This window comes from Gavialis gangeticus, unplaced genomic scaffold, assembly GCF_001723915.1.
Source record: "Gavialis gangeticus isolate Ggan-Ray unplaced genomic scaffold, GavGan_comp1, whole genome shotgun sequence".
Lineage (NCBI taxonomy): Eukaryota > Metazoa > Chordata > Crocodylia > Gavialidae > Gavialis > Gavialis gangeticus.
In genome coordinates, this window is record NW_017729034.1 from 92,536,607 (window position 1) to 92,557,465 (window position 20,859).

The window sequence follows — 20,859 nt, forward strand, 5'->3', positions numbered from 1 at the left end:
CCAATAAAGTAAATGCAAAAAAAATAATTTCCCATCTTCCTCACTCTCTTTTTTCCCTTCATTCACTAGATGGGGGGTTTGTTCTGTTAAAAATCAATAGTGTGACCATAAGCCAGCAGGCTGCTCTACCTGAACAAATGAGGCCAACAGTCTTGATTGTGACTTCCCATCTCCAGTCCCACATTAAGGATGGCATCCATGCACAAAACATGTGCAGTATGCAGGCAGACTCCCTGAACTTTCCCCATCTGCTCCAATTTTTGCTCCACTTTCTGTTTCACTGTAGGTGTTAAAAATAAAAGAACACTGAAATGTTTGGCATTTGGGAAACAAACAGGAATTTCTTCTAGTATACAGTGGGGGTGTAGAGGGCTATATCCTACTACATGAATCTATATATTAAAAAGGAGTTTAAGCCAAAATAGAAAAGCAAGAATCTCTCTTTCCCCTCCTAGACATGGTCTATTACAGTGGTTCTCATCCTTTTTTGTACTGGAACCCATTTGTCAAGATTGATTGCTTGTCCCAACCCATACTCCCTGGCCCTGCCAGTGCCTGACCCACAGTCTCCTGCCCGCCCCCAGACCTTGCTAGCACCCCTCCCCTCCAAGCCAAAGACCCCCTGGCCCTGCTGGTGCCCCTTGCCCTCAAGCCACAGCCCCCTGGTCCTGCTGATGCCCCTCACCTACAAACCACAACCCCCTGCCCCCCCCCCAGGTCATGCTGGCACCCCTCACTCCCCATCTGCAGTCCCCTGCCCCCCACCTCCCCCAAGCCCTGCTGGAGGGGGCCCCCAGCTGCCTCTGTCCCACTCAGAGCAGAGCATGAGCAGAAAGTGCAAGCCCCTGTGTGTATAGGCTCCAGCTGTGTGCCATGCAGCTCTTTACTGCAAGGACTACCCCTGCCTCCTTTCCTTGCTGAAGGGCCAGGCACTTTCTCCCCCTGCTCCCCTTGCCCTGTTGTGGCCCTGTGCCTGGCCACTGTCTCCAGCACCAGCAGTTAGGCAGGCATGCACGTGTGCATGCAAACACATGCCCCACCCCCAGCCCTCTGGAGAGTCCTCTGGACCTCCATCCCCTGCTCCCCATACTTACCTGTGTCCAGCGGCCAGTGCTGCTCCCACGACCCAGCCTCTCTATGCTGGCCACGTGCGTCTGTGTGCGCAGATGCATGCACACCCACTGCCTCCAATCATCCCAAGCAGCTGCTTGCAGGCTGGAATGCTGCCAGCCTGCAAGGGGAAACCCGTATTTTCACGGGTTTTTCTGGGGACCTGCTCACGATCCTTTCAAATATTCTTGTGACCCACTTTTGGGTCATGACCCACTGGTTGAGAAATGCTGCTCTATTATAATTAGAGATATAAAATCCCTGCTGTTTAATTTTGCATGCAAGAGAATGCGCATCTGCTCATGAAAGATGCCAGATTGTGTCCTGCAGATTCACATCTTATCACCCACAGGACAAACACAACATTGCTACCAATAGCACAAGCTTCTCTTTAGAGCTGGTTTGACAATTTTTAACTAAATGTATTTTTGTTGAAACTGAAAAGTTTGTGGAAATGTACTCATTTCAGCTAAGTTTTTGATGAGTCTAGAGTGAACTCTGGTGAATTCTGATGAAAGGGGCCCCATCTGAAAAACTGATCCTAGACATTTTCGAAGACAACTGTATTTCATTAAGAAGTTTAGAAGGTTTAGTCTGTGTCCTGCTTTGGAATTCAAAAACTTTGAAACCCTGGAAATAGTCACAAAGTAGTTGGCCTCAGCTCCTATACTGCTATCCAACAGGTCTCAACTCTGAACTCTAAGGTCAGAAGACTGTTCACCCACAGATCTATTCAGTCTTTGGCCTCTCTGCCAAGACATTAAATAGGTTTTCCAATTAGAGGCAGGGGCGATTATAGTTTTTTTGATGGGGACTTCTTTCCTCAGCAATCAGGACTGATCAAACTCATTTCACTGACAAAACCAAGTAGCTATAAGAGGTCAGAGGCCTCTTTCGTCAACTACTAGGTCATGGGATTTGAAGTAGGGACCTGGAGATGACAGATTTTTGGCACGTTACTGTAATTTTTCTAGCTTCATTGCACATAACAATACAATTGAGCAAGACAGGTCATTTTAAACATTTGATGATGATATGAGAGAAGAATAGGTGCATACATGAATAAGTCAGATGAGTGAAACTGCAAGTGTAAGCAAGAATGAGCAGTTGGTGTCCTACTCAACCTGTTATAATACCAGCTACATAAGATGCACAAGTTTTTAAGATGTTATCAACACAAATATGCATTATACCTGTATTAGCCTAACAAAACTTATAATAAAAGAGGGTATATGAAGTAATGACAAAGATCCCAAAACAGAACACCCCCCCCACCAAGAAACTTACTGTTACCCTGTAGGTATACTTCCTGTATATTTACCTGGCAAGGGAATATAAAGTGATACCCAACCCACTCTGTTTTTCTGTTTATAGCACAATACCTTAAAACACTTACATAGGAAATATTAGATATTATGGACTTCTTGAGTAATAATAGCTACCTTGAGTTATAGCATCACTTGGCTCTTGGGTTTCTTTTTCCTCCTTGTCTTCTTGGACACAGGAAGCAGCAGCCATTTGGGCAAGGGCAGATGCACAGTTAGCAGCAACCCCTGTAAAGAAACAACATGGGTCAGTATATTCAATCACCTCCTCCATTAGATTTAGGTACTGTATCAGACAGTTTCAAGAGGAAACAGACTTATATCTATATCAGCTGTATGCTACTTCCTAGTTTGCTATCTTCCTCCCCAGGAAAATTTGCTAAACATCAATTCATTAATTACATAAACTCATCTAGGAACTAAGTTAGTGGCGTTACCTAGGGCACAGCTCAGTCGTGCTGCCTTCCTCAGGCCATCCAGGCTCATGCAAATAGAGTCTCTCTCTTTCTGGGTCTGCTCCTTGGCCCCCTCAGCTCCCAGGATGAATGCTAACCCTTTGGAGCTTCCTGCCATACGACCAGTCAAAGGTGTGGATAAGGTGTCAATTAAGTTTTTCCAGCAACCAGTTAGAAGGTATCGAGAAAAAGCAACACCTGGAACAAGAAATGCATTAATCATTTTCCTGGAAAGCAAAACAGTTCTCTGCAACATGTTGGACCCTCTGATGCTTTTACATGTGTGCTGGCTTTATTGATCTTTGCTGCTTTACATTTAAACTTAGTTTCATTTGTTTATATCAATAAAAAGCACCCTAAAGGCTGGCATGGCCTCAGCTGTGATTACAATACCGAAGAAGACTTTGTTAAATTAATTAATGGTTCAACATCACTGACTTCAATGGAGTCACACCAGAGATGAATTTGCACACAAGACACAGTTGATCATTCTACTCTCAAAATGTTACAGCAGCAAAACTATCCCTTAGTTCATGGGTGTATAATATACTCATTGATTCTCATTGACCTAAGCCACTCTTAGACAAGGCCCATTTCAACTATGTCCAGGGGATTGGCAAATGCCATTCAACATCTGCATTTCCAAGAAACCCATTTGTCTGAAATGCCATTTACCTGAATAAATTCCCACGGGATCTACCATACGCAGGAGTAGATACACACACGCTGATGCCAATAGACACACATATGCACATAACATGGCTTATTACCTGCCACAACAGAATCATCCGTCTTCCGGATCTGTGAGAGAGGGGATTGTGTTGATGCAGACGCCATCAGTTGTCCTCCAATGGCACTGCTTCCCAAGCCATCAATGTCTGTCAGACCATAAAAAACAAAACAAAAACAACAACAACAAAAACCAAACCAAAACAGGTTACTATTCAACACACCTACAGGGTATGAAGGGCATTTCATACCAGCTCACTATCCTGAGAGAAATACAAAATGTTTGATATTACACTCGCAAGGGCTCAGTAACTTCTCTGGCAGTGTAAAGGGGAGCTTAAAGCAGACACGTGATTCTTGTAAACAAGAATTATGCTTTTGAGTGTTTTGGCCAGAATAATTGTAAATAAAACAAGGGAAGAGGTTTCCACTGACATTCTTAGGACACTTCTTCCTGAGATCTGCTGTGGCTCACAGTCAGAGGCCCTATGCCTTCATCTCTGAATCCACAGTTTTCCCAACTCTCCCCTTGGGTGCCTGGACTGCAGCATTGTATGTGCATCCTCTGTGACTGCTCATGAGGCTTATCTAAGTTTATCTCCTGCAAGGCTGCCTCCTTCAGGGTCTGTGCCCAGAGATGAAAACAATGCTCCAAACCAGGCTTTTCAAAACAACGTATTCTGTGATCCCACCAATAAGAACAATACCTAATCAGAGAAAGGTTAATATAATATACTGTATTTACTTGCATACCACATGTACTTCCTCCAAAATTAGGATGTATATCTAAAGTGGGGAAGCTGATTTTCTGTGCTGGAAGGGAGGAATGGAAGCATGGATGACAGCTATAATGGCTGCCATGCTGCTCTCTCTGGTGACCCCAGGAAGAGAGGGGTGGAGTTCCTTGTGCAACATCAGAGCTACAGTTTTAACCATTCAGAGCTGCTGCCAAATTGATAACAGCTTTTGGCTGAGAAGCTGAAGTCAGCAGTGGCTGCAAAAATGTTTAAACTCTAGCTTCTGCTGAGGCAGAAGAGTGTACAGGATTCAGCCACAATTGTGGAAAAATCTGCCCCCCCTTCCCAAAACAGGGTACATATTTAATTTGGGGGCATGTGGTATGCAAGAAAGAAAATACAGCATTGTGGTTAGTAGAGCAGAATGTCTACATGTATATCTCACCTACTCTAGGCCAATCCATGCCTATATGTATCCCAGATAAAACCTTTGAAGACAGCAGGTCAGTCTGCTCTCCAGTAGTCTGCCTCTCTGTGCCACCTTTTTATCAGCTCTAAAGCTTTCTAATCATATTCCTGCCAAAGCCCCCAACTCACTGTGGTTACAAGTCAAAGGTAAAATGTCAAACTCATGCATTCTTGCTAAGTAACACTCTTGTCCCCTTTTCTACACAAAGGGGACCTTCTGCTTGCATCAACACCTTGCAAGCAAATATCAAACACCACTCAAGCAGAGTAGACATAAATACTTATAAGGTAGTATAGGCATCCTTATCTTCTTCACAACAGTCACCTTAATTTTTCCTTTAGGAAAAATAAACGGAGAACTGAAGAATTTGTTACAGATGTTCAAGTCTTTTAGTTTCTCAACAGAATTTTTTCACAGCAGTATCATTTTAGCACATTCTGGCTGAGTATGAACCCTCAGCCAATGGCAGTTCAATCAGTGATTAGTTTCTGACTCCTTGTCCTTGTGCTGCTGTGCCATGAATATATTAAAATGATACTGCTGTGATACCATGAAAACAATGCTCTTTTGGCACTCGGACAATCTCACAGTAAGAACACAAGCCTCAAGGTGTTTATCCAGGACTGGAGCTGTGAAATCAACTATATATATATATTTTTTTTTTTAATTCAGGAGGGGAACACAAATTAGAAAGAAAATTGTTTCATTGCACGTCAATCTGAAACATTTCCTGTTAAACATTTCATATTGAATTAAATGTATTATTTCATTTTTGTTGTAAAATATTTAGATATTTAATTGTATTTCTAAAGGAAATGTCTCTTGAGACTGAAATGATACAACTTTATTTTAATTCGTCTGCTCTTTTTTATCCCAAACTCTTCAAACTTCTAAGTAGATTTGGTCCATCCAAATTGCATTTATTTGTTAATAAATAAATTATTTGTACAAAAAAAGTTCTCAGGCAGCCCAACCTAGCACACAAAAACAAGACTTCTCTTTTCACTAGATTCTCCCTGACAGCCCCCATAGGAACAAAGGAGTCTGGTAAAATGGACTGTGCTGTTGTTAGGTGGCTATCCCTTACAAAGTTCCTTCTTCCTTCATCAATATTTATTTACATATTCTGGTCAAGGTTTAAAAGCCCTTTTGGCATATTTTCAAGGTTATTTATGTATGATAATAGCAGCTTTGTACTGTGTAGACAGACTGCTGAAGCAGAATACTGAGAGCCATATTCCCCCCATCTCCATGTAAACTGACATAGATCCAGCATAGATCCAGTGACTTCAATTGCTTGACATAAATTCGCAAGTGGAGAAGAAAAATGGTAGCTCAAGAACACTATACTTTGACTTACCATCTTTTGTTTTGTCACTACAGAACCCCAGGAAGAAAGATATTACTGTCACAAATCTTACATAGGTATTTTATCATAGATGTTTGGAGCTAGTGTAGGACACTGGTTCCAAATCATCAAAGGTTTATTTCAGCATCTACCTGAGATAATTTCTGAGTCTAACCAGACATAGTAGAAGTCTAACTCTAGTCACTTTGAGTCCCTGAAAAATGTTAACATGTTTATTTTTGTAACCTACCATTATCTAAGCCTTGAACAAAACTCCAAAAAGGAGCAAGAAGGAGGTCTTGTGCATTAACGGTTTTGCAGGAATTCAAGCAGGATAGTATAGGATTACACTCAGGCACTTAGGGCATCTTTATACATGCTTGGTGGGGGTAGGGGAAGACTGCTTTAATTAGAGCGGCTCCGAAAGCAAGCCCCACTGCCATTATGAAGAGATGCTGAATACATCAGCATCTGATGAGACACAGAGGCTGCTGAAGCGTGCTAATTAGCATGCTATAGCGGACTTGATTAATTTAGTCTGCTCCAACTCGCTGTAATTAAAGCACATCAGAGCAGTGTCCCTACACGTGTACAAGCACCCTGTAGGTCCTAACAGATGGAACAGAACCTAGGCCATATAATATTACATTCTAGCAAAGCTGAATCCCAATGGTCAATGGGATTTTAAGAAACAATCCAGTCCATTCAGTTTTGGGCTACTGGGGTCACCGAGGTGAATTACAGACAGTAAACAAGCTGGAGGCTGAATCAATTCAATCTTTGCAGGTTAGTCTAAACTGCATCGATTGAACCCATAAGCAAGTGAACAGGCATTCACTTTTGATTCTGGAAATGCAGCCACATGCCTGCAGTAGCTCAGGCCAAAAGCTGGGGGGTGCTAGAGCACACCACCTGGCCTGCCAGCCACTGCCAAAGGGAAGTGAGGGAAGCTGGAGGAGAAGCCCTCCAAGACTTTTCTCCCTGTCCCTTCTTCAGTGGTGGTGGAGGGGGAGGGCCACCCCTCTTTCCTCACAGGCAGACCCCAACTGGGGTTTGGACCTGGGCTCCCTCACCCCCACCCCCTTCTCAGCCAGCTGGAGGATCACGATAATACGCTGGGTAGGGAGCAGAGGGGCAGGGCCAACCCTGCTTGGCTGGAGCAGACAGCATAGCCTAGCCCAAGGCTGCAGAGCATCCTGGGATGCTGGGGGATTGAGAGTTAACTTGAACTGGGAAGAGTTCTGGGACAGAAGTTCCATAAACCAGTTTGACTTAAATCAGTTAAGTCTGATACTACATTCAAACAGGTTATCTTAAACTCATTTCAGCCATTTTGAAAGTGATTTAAGTACACTGAACTTCTGTTCTGTTACAGATATGAACCAGTTTCTGATCACTTAAACCAGCTTATGTGTAACTTCTGCCCCAGCCCGAGAATCTAATGCTTTAAAATGCAAGTCCTTATAACATAGCATGGGATTTTGAAGAGCGGGGTGGTGCAGATGGTGTGGCACATCAGATACAATGCAACACATTTTTCTCCAGTTAAAGAGCAAGTAGAAGCTTTACTAATATGTGATGAGGCTAGCACTACAGCATTCAATTTACTATCAAAGCCAAAATAAATATAAACTATTGGAATGTGCACTATTTTGCTAGATTTACATGCAAGTTTAAGAAAAACAAGATTCAGCAAAATAGTCAAAAAGACTATCAAAAAATATTGTGTCATTAGTCCTGTAGTAATTACAGTTAAATGCAAGTCTCTCATTCAGATTCATTAACAAAATCTAGCCTTCTTGGGCACCTTGACAGTGCCTCCAATACTTCATTCAGTCACTTCTCCACTTAAGTTAAAATTACTACACCTGAGTTAAGGTTTTTAGTTAGAGCTAAATATAGTCTGCAGAGCTGTGAAATAGAAGAGATGCATTACCAGAAATGGCTAACAGACAAAACTGCAAAAGAAAGAACCGTTTGAATTAGAACACCATTAAAAAGGAGGGAGGGTTGTTAACACTTGTGGAGTGGAGCGAGATTAGCAAGAATCAGGGAGATGGTAATGAGACAAAGTCAACTGACTCCCTCAGTGAGGCTTCAAAAGAAATGCTGTTGCTGCTCCCAGACAGATGGTTTTAAAGTTTTGGTGGAGCAAGAATCAAAGGCAGGTGCAACTGCACTGCTGCACCCCTACCCCCCCAGATCTACCCCTGTAACACAGACTGATTCAGAACAATACCTAGATATCAACGATATTTGAGTCTGGTACTTCTGCACTGGTACTTCAGCATACAACCTATGTTTACAGCATGCTGATCTACAGCTAATTGAACACATATATTGGGCATGTGTTCAGTATTTTAGGCATCTGTAGAATGCACTAAGGAATTAGCCTGCCTTATTCCTAGTCATGTTTATATGGCCATGGTAATGATACTGACCAGTCAACATAGTGATGAGTGGAAGGCTGTTCTCTTCAGGTCTTCCCCAGTATCCAGCCTCTCCCAGCATGTTCCTTTCCAATACCTGATGGTAGAGTTCCTCAACCCAAGCCTGAGAAAACACGATCAGCACACCACTGGACTGGACCTGCTTCATGAACTCCTTCTGCAGAGAAGCATACAAATCCAAATAAAACATGACAGGCGCTCACCATAACATAAGTCTCAACTCAACTGAGCAGACTCAGTTCTCTTCTCTGAGCACAACAGACTCCTGTGGAGGCAGGGAGACAGAGCATGGAGGGGAAGAGCCTGTATAAGAATAAGAACTTGGGCCCAGATTATGCCTAGCCTTTACATGCCTATGTATTGGAGAGTGAGATGTGCAAGGAGCTTGTGCTTCTCTTTGTTTTTTTTTCATGCAACAGCCAGGAAAAATTACAGGTTCTCCATTTTGACCATGGCAGGAGATACTCCCCTCAAAATCTCCACAGCATGTGCCAATCCATAGAAAGAACTGGGTACGCAGGGCCATTACTCCAGTACCATCCAACTTGAGACTGTGAACAGGATGTTACTGCTAAGAAGTGATAGCATCTGATGCTTCCAGTGGGGAACCTCTGCTCTGTCTTCCAAGTACATAGCCTGTGCCTTAAAAGTACAGTACAACTGATCACTTAGTATGCTAGGGGCCCCATCTTAAGTCCTTAGCTGGGCCTAACTCTCACTGGGTGCATCAGCATATGTACTTAATGTTATTTGATAATTTCTAGTCCAGTCTGCAGAGGGTGTAGTGTCTGCACATGAGCCCAGGGTAACAGGAATTTGAGCCAGGGTAGAACAGCCACACACTGGCAGAGGGGTGCTGGGGGTCAGCCCTAGGTTCAGGCTAGTGGATTCAGAGGGGCTGGTTGGGGTACTAGGGTGCTACAGTGTGGGTCTAGACGGCAGGCAGCCCCTGTGTTTTAACACCCTCATGACCCAGCCAGCCATGGTCATACATGCATTTCAATGCAGTAAAGTACTCTGTTATAAGATAGTACTGTCCCTGCCCTAATACTGGCCCTAATACCACTGCATGGGTAAATTGTAAAGCTTTACTATGGTGTTAACTAGGCAGTAATGTGCATGTGTACATGCACCCACTGATACCAAGCCTGAACTTGTCCCAATGTGTTAGGGTCACAACCCCTAGAGATATCAGTAGAAACCATGTCTGCATTCTTATAGTTGATAAAGAGAACTATTGGTGTTCAGTTTTAGGTGGATGATGTCCTGTGATTTCTAACACACCAGTGAAAGGGATGCTGCCACTTCAGCCACTCACAGGACATGTTCCTTCCCATCGTGGTTTGTTCCATATTACAAACTCACCAGTGGCACAGATGGTTGGGCAGGTTTCTTCCTGTAGTAATCAGAGTTGGACAGTTTCAGGTTGAGCAGCAAAATGTAGTGTGAGACCATGTAGAGGCTGTCTGCATTCATAAGCGTCTGGAAGCTGAAGCTGGGGTTCCCCTCAAGTCCTGGTGAATGCATCATACCTAACAAAGAGGCAGAGTGAAACTTCACAATATACATAGCTTTTAAGCTGGGGAAAAAACAACTCTAATTCTAGTGCAACAGAAGGATTTTAATTGTAATGTATTGTTTGAGTTGTTAGCATAAAGAATTACAATAACTGTTGGTTCCAGTACATCTTTTTTCCCCATTCCATAACTAGGTTCAAACCTGCTGACTCCAGTCCAGCAAAGCACTTAAGTTTAGATCTAAACAACATGTGAATAGTCCAAAATTTTGATAGGACAACTGCTCCACTTTAAGTGCATAGTTAAATGCTTTGCTGGATGGGGGTCTAATGTGTTCAGGATTAATTCTCAAATTAACATTCTGTCCAAGACCTAAAATTAGAATTATAGGAAGAAATACTTCGGGCCAACCTGACTGGAACTACTTATGACCCAACTTTTTCAATAAATACTGTATGGCTCATGCAAGTAACAAAAACCCTCTACTTTTTGGATGCACTAAGCCCTTACCACGACACCTGATTTCAACAGAAACCATGAGTGCTCACTCTCCCTGGAAATCAGGTGCTATGTTTATATATAGTACATCTAATCATTTTTTTCAGCAGTGTCAAGTGGCATTGTCTAAGGCAGATACTGTTCAAAGTTAGTTAGCTGACATATTAGCAGGAAAACTGGAATACTCAATTGAATCCTTATGTTTATTTTTAAACATATCAAAATTGTAGACAGCCACAGTATTTCAGGGTATTATATCAGTTGCTATATTCCACTTACAGAATATCAATTAGTTGATTAAGGGAAAAGGTTCGTTTTGGAGGACTATTTACCATGAAATAAGAAATAGCTTTTGAAATTTTTTAAATGATGCAGCAAAGCTGTGTCATTCAATAACTGCCAAAGTGGTTAATTGCGAGTATACTCCTCCCACCATAAAGATCATGCCTATTTTTAGACGCAATAAAAAAGATACAACAAACCATAACAAGAGAAAAAGAAAAGAAAAATGAAAAACAACACACAGAAAAAAATAACATTTTTCTTGCCTCGTGAGGGTTTGAAAGTTCTGTGCTGCTGCCTTCTTGGACTTTCCATAGACGTCACTTTGGGGGCGTGGATAAGGTGAATAACTGTTTGAGGGCGGATTTAGAAAGTGAATAATTGTTCAAGGGTGGGTCTAAAATATGAATACTCGTTCAAGGACGTGGTCTGTGTGGAAAGGGAGCAATGAGTCTAGATACCTATTGTATCCATAAGGATTTCCGTGGTTTTAGTCAGGGAAAGAATGTTTGGTTTTCTTGCGGCTATTAGTAAAAAAAATCTTAAGTCTGTACTGTAATGCCAATAATAGGCCTAAGTCCAGCAAAACACTTTACTACTTGCTTGAATCTAAGCCTATGTACAGTTCTAGAAATTACTGAGTGTTTAAAGTTAAACATACGTTTAAATGCTAGGCTGGATCAAGGCCATAACTACATGTTCCTAGAGTACATTACTACTTAATAACTACACATGAAAGATACACCAGGACAAGAATAGCATGAAAGAGAAATAAGTCATCAAAGAGATTTTTAAAGAAAATGCAGACTTATCTAAAACACACAAAATGTATGCACAATTGCACATCAAATTAATGTGCATTGTTACTGAAATTAAAAGTGCAATATATAAAAGTGCATATGAAAATGGATAATTGCCCATGCAAATTAGGTATCCATTTGAACACCCAAAATAAACCAGCTTAAGTCACTAATTTCCTCTAAAAACATGGGAAACCAGCAATTTCCTTCAAGCACATTTGAGAGATTGAACAGATGCTTGACTCGCAAAAAGGAACCCAGTATCTAATGTGGAAACCTGCCTTTGTACATTATTTACAGGGCCTAAATAGCTTGAAAATCCTTCCATTAACAGAACATACTAGACCAGAGCAAAATTAGTACTAAAACGTCCTCCTTGATTACCCAAACAATGGTATGCAGTTTATTAGAAATAACTTCTTTGTGCTGTCATGAACATAGCCATGTCTGCATTTAAAGAATAGTGATTACCAGCTATAATTATAAAAATCTGCCCAGTAAAACAAACAACAAAGTTAGCCCATTGGCTTAATGAGGACAACAATTAATTTAAATTGTATAGACAGATCACAGAAGAGTCATGCAACACAGATTTAATGCTTTGTTTAAATCCAGGTCATGTATTTGACACATTTAGATAAGGAAATAAATTATAAGCAAGCATCCAACTTGGTGGTATTAGCTCTTGTCACAATTTTCCTTCAGAAACAACTGAAAGAGGATTTTTCAGGGAAAAGATTTCCCACTGTCTACTTCTGACCGTTATTTTTCCTGCAACTCTCTACCTAATCTAACTTTAAATTTTTTTTTAATAGTCTCATGTGGAAAACACATCTGTACTTTTTTCTTGCCTATACCTCAGATTCCTGCTTTTTCCGCTAATTCCTTTTGATAAATTGTGTTACTTGAGTATCTTAGGCACTAGCTTGCAACTTTACAATGTTACACTCTTCCACTGATTAAAAAAAAAATGAACAAAACAAAGCAGGAAGAAAGGAGGTTTTCAGAAGAAAGAGAGAGAATGCAAATTCTGTGTGCGCATCCTTGTTTAATGGTTATCCAGCTTTAGCTACCAGAAAGTCATTTCTGTAGCAACTGGGCTCTTTATAGAAGCTAAGCTTTTCAACTGTGTCCTTCATAAACGTATCTTTTTTTTAAACATGGGGTCATCAACTGAAACATGAACTACGCTGCTACCATTAGGATACAAGAAAAAATTCTACACTAATATGTAGGGTTCCAGGAAAATAGCAGGATACTTCCCACAGTAAATGAGGCTGGAGGTTTTATTACTTGTTGTGGGGGTTTTTTATTGAATAGGATCTTATTAACCCACTCTCCCTGCCAAACTTGGCCAAATGAGATTAAAAATAAAAAAAGGAGCGAATTAAAAAAAAAAAAAGGAAGGCTATTAACCCTTGGAAGCACTTACCTAGGGACATAATCGATTCTCATCCACTTGCAGTCTTTAACTTAAGACTAGATACCTTTCTAAAAGAAATGCTATGGCTTCAAACAGAAGTTAAATGGAAATTATGGGGTCTGATTCTTCAATCTGTTCAGTCTGCTTAGCATTAATAGTTTCTTCAAACCTTAATCTATGAAGCTACAAAATCGACTTTTTTCAACACTTCAAAACTCTGAAATGACAAGGCAGACTATGCTGCTGCTTTTACACAGGGGTCCTTGTGCAACTTGCCTGAGGTTGCACAGGTGCATATACTGCTACTGGGAAACTGACCTACTCTTGCACCTTAGCCTGAGGACCATCACATGGAGGAAGGGAGGATGGCCTTGAGTGCCTGACTCTCCTAACATCACGTTTACATCCATCACATCTTTACATCTCATCTTTGCAAAGTCAAAGAGAAGAAAAGGAACTTGTGTGAAGGAAAATGAGGCCCATGGACTTCATCAAGACTATTCTTGTGCTTAGTATTACACACACAAGTAACTACCTTTACAAATTAGGGCCTATCTGGTTAAGCCAGGGGCAGGCAAAGTCCAGCTCATGGGCTGCAGCACTGGCAGGGTGTGAAGCTGGGGGTGAAGCTGCTCCAGGTTTGGGATCTTGTGGTAGTGACAGCGTGGTCTGGAACCAGAGCACAGTTGCAATCCACTGGCCGCACACCCTGGACAAGGGTGCACAAGCAGCAGATTGTGGCTGTGCCCTGGCTTGGACCACACTGTCACTGCCACAAGATCCTGGCCCCAGCCCCAGCACAGCTCCACATCCAGCCATGCACCCTGCCGGGTTTCATCTCCGTGAAAGCCTTGGCCCTGCACCATCATGGTACCATCACTGCCGGGGTCTCAATGGAAGCCAGCTGCAGTGACGCAGGCAGGGGTTGATGGGAAATGAAGTCTGGCTGCTGGCTGGATCCACCGTTTTGCCCACTCCAGGGTTCACCCCTAGCAGTTAAGCTCTGGCTACTAGTACAGTCGAGGTTGGTGTTTTGCACAAGACCATGGCTCTCCAACCATGATTTAGATCTGAAGCCCTAGATGGACTGAACAGATATAGTGCACCATTTCTGACTGTGCCTGGGCATGAGAGAACATGAATGAATGAAAAGGAGAGCACTAAAGGTAAGGTTGGTCATGATGAAATAAAAAAGGAAAGAAAGAAAAAGAAATGTATTTTATTTTATGCTGGCCAACTGTCAGGAAACAAGAAACCCTTAATGAATGTGCAATTTTTGTAAAATTTTTTGGACTATAATAAATATTTGAAATATATTCTCAATAGAAAAAAAAAAAAAAAAAATCAACCTTTACTTGTTCATCCTTCTTAACTTGTAAAGATTAAGCTGTTAAAAGTTTCTTAAAAATTAAGGGCAAGTAATTTGACTTCTTAAAACCTATGCTCTTGAGTATTTTGTAGCACTGTACAAGTGCTGCAAGTGCCTGGGCTTTCATGATATAGAGTTGACATGTAGACTAGTAATAGAGACAGATGTGAAGAGAATAGAATCCCTCCTCTTTCTTTGCATTTAAGAGTATATTGCCGTAAGACCTTTTGTTGTTTTCTTCTGTGACATTTTTGAATTGCTAGTACTAAAGCAGATCTGTAGGGTTCTATTTTCAAATAGGGATAGGTTTGCTTCCCTTTCATCTGCATGCTAACATGACATTCAAAGCTTTTCTTCAGGAGAGGTCATTTTAAACATTTGGTTCTTTAGAACTACAGTACAGTGTAATGATTTGCTTAGCTACCACCTCTGAAAATTCCCCTTCTCCTTTTAGCGACTGAGGGCTCAATCTAAGAGTCTATTAAAGACCATGGACTGACTTCCCACTGACTTTCAGTGAACTTTGGATGAGGAACTTAATGCTCCTTGTGTGTCAATGTGAACATACCTAGCTTGTTTAAAGGAACAATGATATGCTTGGTTTCTTATGCACCTGGTTATTCTGGAAGTGCTTTATGATGATTACTTATTTGGAGACAGGCTGTGTAAACACAGTGCATGTTGGTTGTACAGTAAATTATCTGCTTGCAAACCTGAGCAAAATGTTGAAGAGAAGTTCTGGAGTGCAGAATCCACCTCCTCTACACTAGGCAGAGTGATAAGCCGAGGAAGAAGGGTTTCAAGGGACTGTATGAACAATCGGGCACTGTGCTGGTCTGCTTCCTGAGTCTTCAGTAGTTTTAGAGAGAGGGCAGCAGTACGCAAGGACCTATGACCTGGACAGTCCCTTGGGGTCTGCTCTTCATCAGCCAGGGAACAGTTGTCCGAGCCTATATCTGAGACATCTGACCTCCCAGAGTCTTTCTCTGCTGCCATGGAGTATTGATCACATGAGTCAAATTCAGTCCTAGAAAGGTCCTGGTCATCAATGCTGAAGTTACTTTCACTATACCTAGATCCATAGGACCGTGTTCTGCAGTCAACTGAAAGGAAATTAGTTATATCTGGGTAAACTATGGTGTGGCTCCTTTGAACAACGTCTGGCTGGTCAACTGTTTCTGACTCTGGCTCTTTATACTGAATCTCTTTGCTTTCTTGTCCAGCTGGAGACTGCAGCAAGATTTTTTGGCTTTCAGGATTATCCTCTGGCGTTGTCTGCCCCATATCCCCCTCCAAAGTAGTCTGACCAGTATCTGTGGTAACACTAATGCTGATATCAGGGCTTTTCTCATTTCCCGATTCCCAGGGTGTGTGTTCTGATGACAGAATGCGTCTTTGCCACCTAAAGTCAGCATCGTTGATTTCCATGGAGTCACGGCTTGTCTCAGTTCCATCCCTCAGTTCTTCCAGGCGCCGAAGCAGTAAGTGGACTTGCTCCTCATTAAGGCCTTTCCCTTGGCTTAGTTCATCTAATGCTCCAAGGAAGGCACAGACACAAGACACAGAGGCATAACATGCTTCAATACCTCCTTTAATGCAAGCTTCAGTCATCCCATCCATGATCCTACAATAGAAAAATAAATAAATACAACAGAGGGAAGTTTATTCTGGCTCATGGAACAGATTATTGGAATGAACTAATATTGCTAACATGCAATGTTAAGTTTTCTTTGTAATGAAATAAAGAGACTGTGTAATCATCCTTCTAAATTGTTCACAGGGAAGTAGAACTTGCTGTTACTTTATAGGGGAACCACAGTTTAAAAAATAACTCACACCAGGGGCTTGTCTACACTGCAAACTATTGCAGAATAAACCAGGGTGTGAATTTAATGTTCAATAGTTATTGTGATTTTAACTCCCTAAACAGACACGTTCATTCCTCAGTCAAGAGTGGGGTCTGGTTAATCCATGTTCAGACTGGATTATCCTAGGCACAAAGAAACACTCATCAAGGAAACAAGAGTGGGGAGTTATTCTATTATAGCTAGCCTGGCTATTTCCTTGTGTAGACAACCCTTAAAAACTGCAAAAAGGCAATCAAAATGGAAGGGATCTTTATTTTGAAAAAGCACCTACATAAAATGACACCTCCTTTCTCAACAGATCTGCTCCGTGGGCATATTCAAAGCTCAGGCAATATTTATAGGTGTTAGGTGCCTAACATCCATGATCTGCCTAAAGACCTTGGAAATGCTGGCTATTAGGTCCTGATCCTGTAACTAATTATGTTGCTGGTTACCCTTTTAAGCATGAATAATTCTGTTGAGGTGAATTATTTTACTCCTAAATCTATAGTTAACCACATAAAAAATGTTGCAGGACCAAACCAAAGCATGGACGTACAGTCATGACTATGAATACATTGACAGAACAGGGTTTTTTGAAAATTCTAGTAGGAGACCATCTACCTCTTTCTACAGCTTTCAAATATATTTGAAAAGCTGTCCCCCTAGGGACTACAATCAATTTTCATTACATTTTATTCCTTTACATTTTCACAGCTCTGCCCACAAGTCAAATCTAACCCAGGAGGATAGTTCACACAGTTATTATTTATATACTTTCCTGGGTGGGTGGTTCTTAGCAGCTTTTTTAAAACTGTGTACACTTGAAAGAGAAGCCAAAGGAGGAAACAAAAACATACAGTTTAAGAAGATCCAGATGCGACTTCCTTTTTGAGATGGATCGCTTTCTGGAGTCTGGCTCAGAAGAGCAGGGCCCTGCTAAATCGCAGAGGCGCCGAGGACTACCTACTATCTAAAAGAAAAGAAAGTGCAAATTACTAAAGGACTAGCTAAACATTATACAGCTAAAACAGTGTCATTGTTTTATGAAATCATCTGGTTGAAGGAGAAGCTGAGCTATTAATACTGTAAATTGTCACAGTAAAAGAAGACGGATGATATTTCATTTATTATTTCTTCCTCCAAAAGGGAAGATCTAGGGAAACAGTATAGGTAGTAATATACAGAATGTTCTAAGGCCTTTAAACTGTTCAAAACACACTTCACTTTTTTTTTTTTTTTTAAATATGCAACAGTTTAATTCCTGGGCATAAACAGACATCTTGAATAATATAACATATTGGTGAAGGGATGGAGGGCTCTTTTGTTGAATCATTCATTTATTAGGTGCTAGGATTTTGCACGAAGTGGTAGAGTAATTACTACCAGTTCGGAGCGGTAGGTGGTAGCTGTTCTTAATTGTGTAAGAATTAAGAGGTGATGATACACCTCTGGAAAGGGGAGGGGATAATGGGATGGAAATTTCCTCCAGGAAGAAACCTTCATAATGAATTGCACAGTGTTTAAAAACTTCTTCACACCAAGAAGGTGCTCCATTTTGTGAGAGAAAACCCTTTGGCTAAAATGCATTTCATTAAAAAACATACACGTTTGCCTTCTTGAAACTGTTATTATGCAATGCGTGAAAAGGAGGCTGCACGTATAAAATAAGGGGTATGGAGCAATCCCAAAGGTAGTGTCTGATATTGGCCACAGGTCTAAGAAGTACCACCAAAATGCTGAGTGGCTCTTCAGTTCTTCTGCTGTCACTGGTACTGGGCTGCTAGCCAGAAGAGATTGGAGCCAGCATGGTCCAAAAGCTGATAGTTACCAATACCCTGCATCTATCCTAAAGAACCTCAAGGAGACTGTAAGTCAAAAAACTGGCAATGAATCAAAACATAGTAGGCCCATCTGAACTCCCTGAGTCAAGATGTTAGGCTGTCTGCCTCCTTCTACCAAAAAGAAAGGATGGAGTAAGATGATTCCATTCCCGGCTTCTCCATATCACCCAGCAGAGCTGTCATGTCTCAGCCATAAGATCTGCTCCAAACAGAACAGCAGCATGCTTATTTCCAGTGTTGCCATGACAGCTGGGGTGATGGAGAAAAATACAGATGAGAAAGGAATAGTCTCTGCTGAGTCAATAAATTTGACAGTGCAGCTTTAAATTGAAATGGCTATATGCTCAAAGGATTATTGTGATATCAATGTGGCTAACATGTCACTGGAATTCTGTGCACATCTTTATAAATATTCATCATCCATAAATGTTTTACTCCACTGGCTTTTTGCTTGAATTTGTTGCTATGATTATCTTACCTCTTTCATGATCTTAATGGCTTCCACACGGTGCTGGGGTGGAGGATAAAGTAACATACGGTGATAAAGAGACTGTAGCACAGGTTTCATGGATTCTACTGACCCTACCAGTCGAACCAGCTCTGCTGCAATGTAGTAAATGGTCCGGGCAACAGGTCCACTGAGGGCAGGGGCTGTGGAAGAGCAACCGGACCCCCGGCCATGATCTGAGACCCCAGAGGAAGGTGAATCAGTCTCAAGACTGATGCTACTGTGAGCAGAAGTAATTGTTTTGTCATGGACTGGATTACCCAGTATTACTATGAGGGCTGGACATAGTTGCTTCCTGGGAAAAGAGAAAAAGCAGGAGGTGAAAACTGGGAAAAATAAATCTCACCGGAACAGTCTGAAAACAGTTTGCAATTAAAAAGGTTATACATATTGTGGTTTACTGACCAATGACAATGGCTGGACAAAGAAACTCTATAGGATATAATCCAGTGGCGGGCCATAATTTTGGGTGGAGGACCACTTACTGAGTTTTGGCAAGCCATTGAGGGCCACATGATAGGCAGCTGGGGCAGATAAATATTAGTTTCCTAAAATTTTTAGGGGCCCCACAGGCCAGATAGAATGGCCTGGTGGGCCGCATTTTGCCCACCCCTGATATAATCTTTCAACCTCATTCTTTAATAGGTATGCATCTCTAGAGTTGCTCTGGAATGCTTTTTTTTAAGAATGCACTGCACATACAGGTTAGTACTGATATGTACCACAGTCCTTTATTAGATAACAAGCCAGCCCTGCTGCTGTGTGGGTGACTGCCATTCTCCACTGGCTCCAAACAACAAAAGATATAAACTCCAAAATTGTGATAGCCAAGACAGATTGAGCTCATGTGGCAGAAAGTCTGTGGATTTTAAGTACCCTGGCTGAAGGCTCTGGGTTATATACCCTTGCTTATGGCAAGTATATGCAGTTCAGCTGGTGGGCAGGTATTTCTTGTTGCTAGCTATGAATGCATTAGTATTTTGGAAACTAAAAATGCAATCACTCTTTATTTCCAGTAAACATATCCATGCATTTCAACTTTACGTGTGCCATGACACTATAGCCCCAGCTATGTTTGCTTATAACCTTAATCATTTCTTCTGCTTGCTAGCCATTATGGACAGGTTTATCCGTCCTGCCCTTTCTATCTTGATTTACTTCTTATGTTCCAAAAATTCATGAGCTGTATCAGAATAACATCCACTTTTTGATCCAAAACCGTGCAAACTGGTGGCTCATCAGCAAATGTAGTACAGAAGATAAAATAAATGATGTCACAATAGAAAAGAAATACATGAGTACAGCAAAGGCTATCCTGTTTTCTCAGGGATTTTTATCCCAGCCTAATATATTTAATGCTTCACTTAACAAGATGCCTGCCAAACCAGCTAAGGTTTCTGAAGTCACAGCAGAAAATATAGCCTGAAATGTAATAGTTCACATAATGACTCTAAGGTTATTACATTTTTTTTTTCCAATTGAGTACTTTGCTCATGAAAGGTGTCTGACTGGTTATATTAGAAACCAAAGCCCTCTGCTGGAGAAGTGAGAGGTCAGGAAACAACTGCAACAGCTTTGCCACAAATCTCAATCTATCAATCTGCCTCAAACAACCTGCAGCAGATGTCCTGACAGGTCAAAAGGCAGTTCAGCTTTAGCCCTTTATTTTTCAGTTGAGGTTACGGATGTCAGTCATGATGATCAGTTTGGGGAAATGGGCAACAGCCCCTTAAGCAATGAAGCAAAACTATCAACGTCTGTTCACATCTATGTCAAACTATAAATATAAATGCCATTTTGCATGTAAAATGTTCCATGCTTCTAGGCTTGTCTTTAAAACTCCATCTAGATGAAAATACAAGAGGTTTTCCCAAGAGGGATTTCAGGACTAACAATTCAGAGCCTTCAAGACTCATTAACCAGCAGCATTTTCCTTTCAAATGGAAGCACCTTAGGACAATAAGCTACCTGTCACCCAAAGAAACCAGCCTCAAAGGCTTGTAAACAAACACTGAATGAAGGAAGAGAAGCTACTGAGCAGTCACCAGGTGGGAGCATGGGGACTGAAGCTTTAGAAAAGGAAAGGCAGTCTCACTGGCCAGTTCAAAAAGAAGAAGAAGGGGGGAAAAAAAAAAAAAAAAAAAAAAA

The 20,859-nt window shown here is 41.4% G+C and overlaps 1 protein-coding gene across 5 annotated transcripts in view; it reads right to left on the reverse strand.

The window, feature by feature from the left end:
- Window positions 1-20,859, reverse strand: part of ARFGEF3 (ARFGEF family member 3) — a 207,180-nt gene that overhangs the window by 81,054 nt on the left and 105,267 nt on the right. For all 5 annotated transcript variants that reach the window (XM_019527030.1, XM_019527027.1, XM_019527029.1 and 2 more), the window contains exons 10-18: window positions 18,682-19,006; window positions 17,220-17,332; window positions 15,226-16,136; window positions 9,989-10,155; window positions 8,615-8,780; window positions 3,661-3,768; window positions 2,873-3,088; window positions 2,553-2,663; window positions 130-280 (exon numbers count right to left, since the gene is read on the reverse strand). In XM_019527030.1, the coding sequence (XP_019382575.1) occupies window positions 130-280; window positions 2,553-2,663; window positions 2,873-3,088; window positions 3,661-3,768; window positions 8,615-8,780; window positions 9,989-10,155; window positions 15,226-16,136; window positions 17,220-17,332; window positions 18,682-19,006 (2,268 nt within the window). The remainder of the gene's footprint in view (window positions 1-129; window positions 281-2,552; window positions 2,664-2,872; window positions 3,089-3,660; window positions 3,769-8,614; window positions 8,781-9,988; window positions 10,156-15,225; window positions 16,137-17,219; window positions 17,333-18,681; window positions 19,007-20,859) is intronic.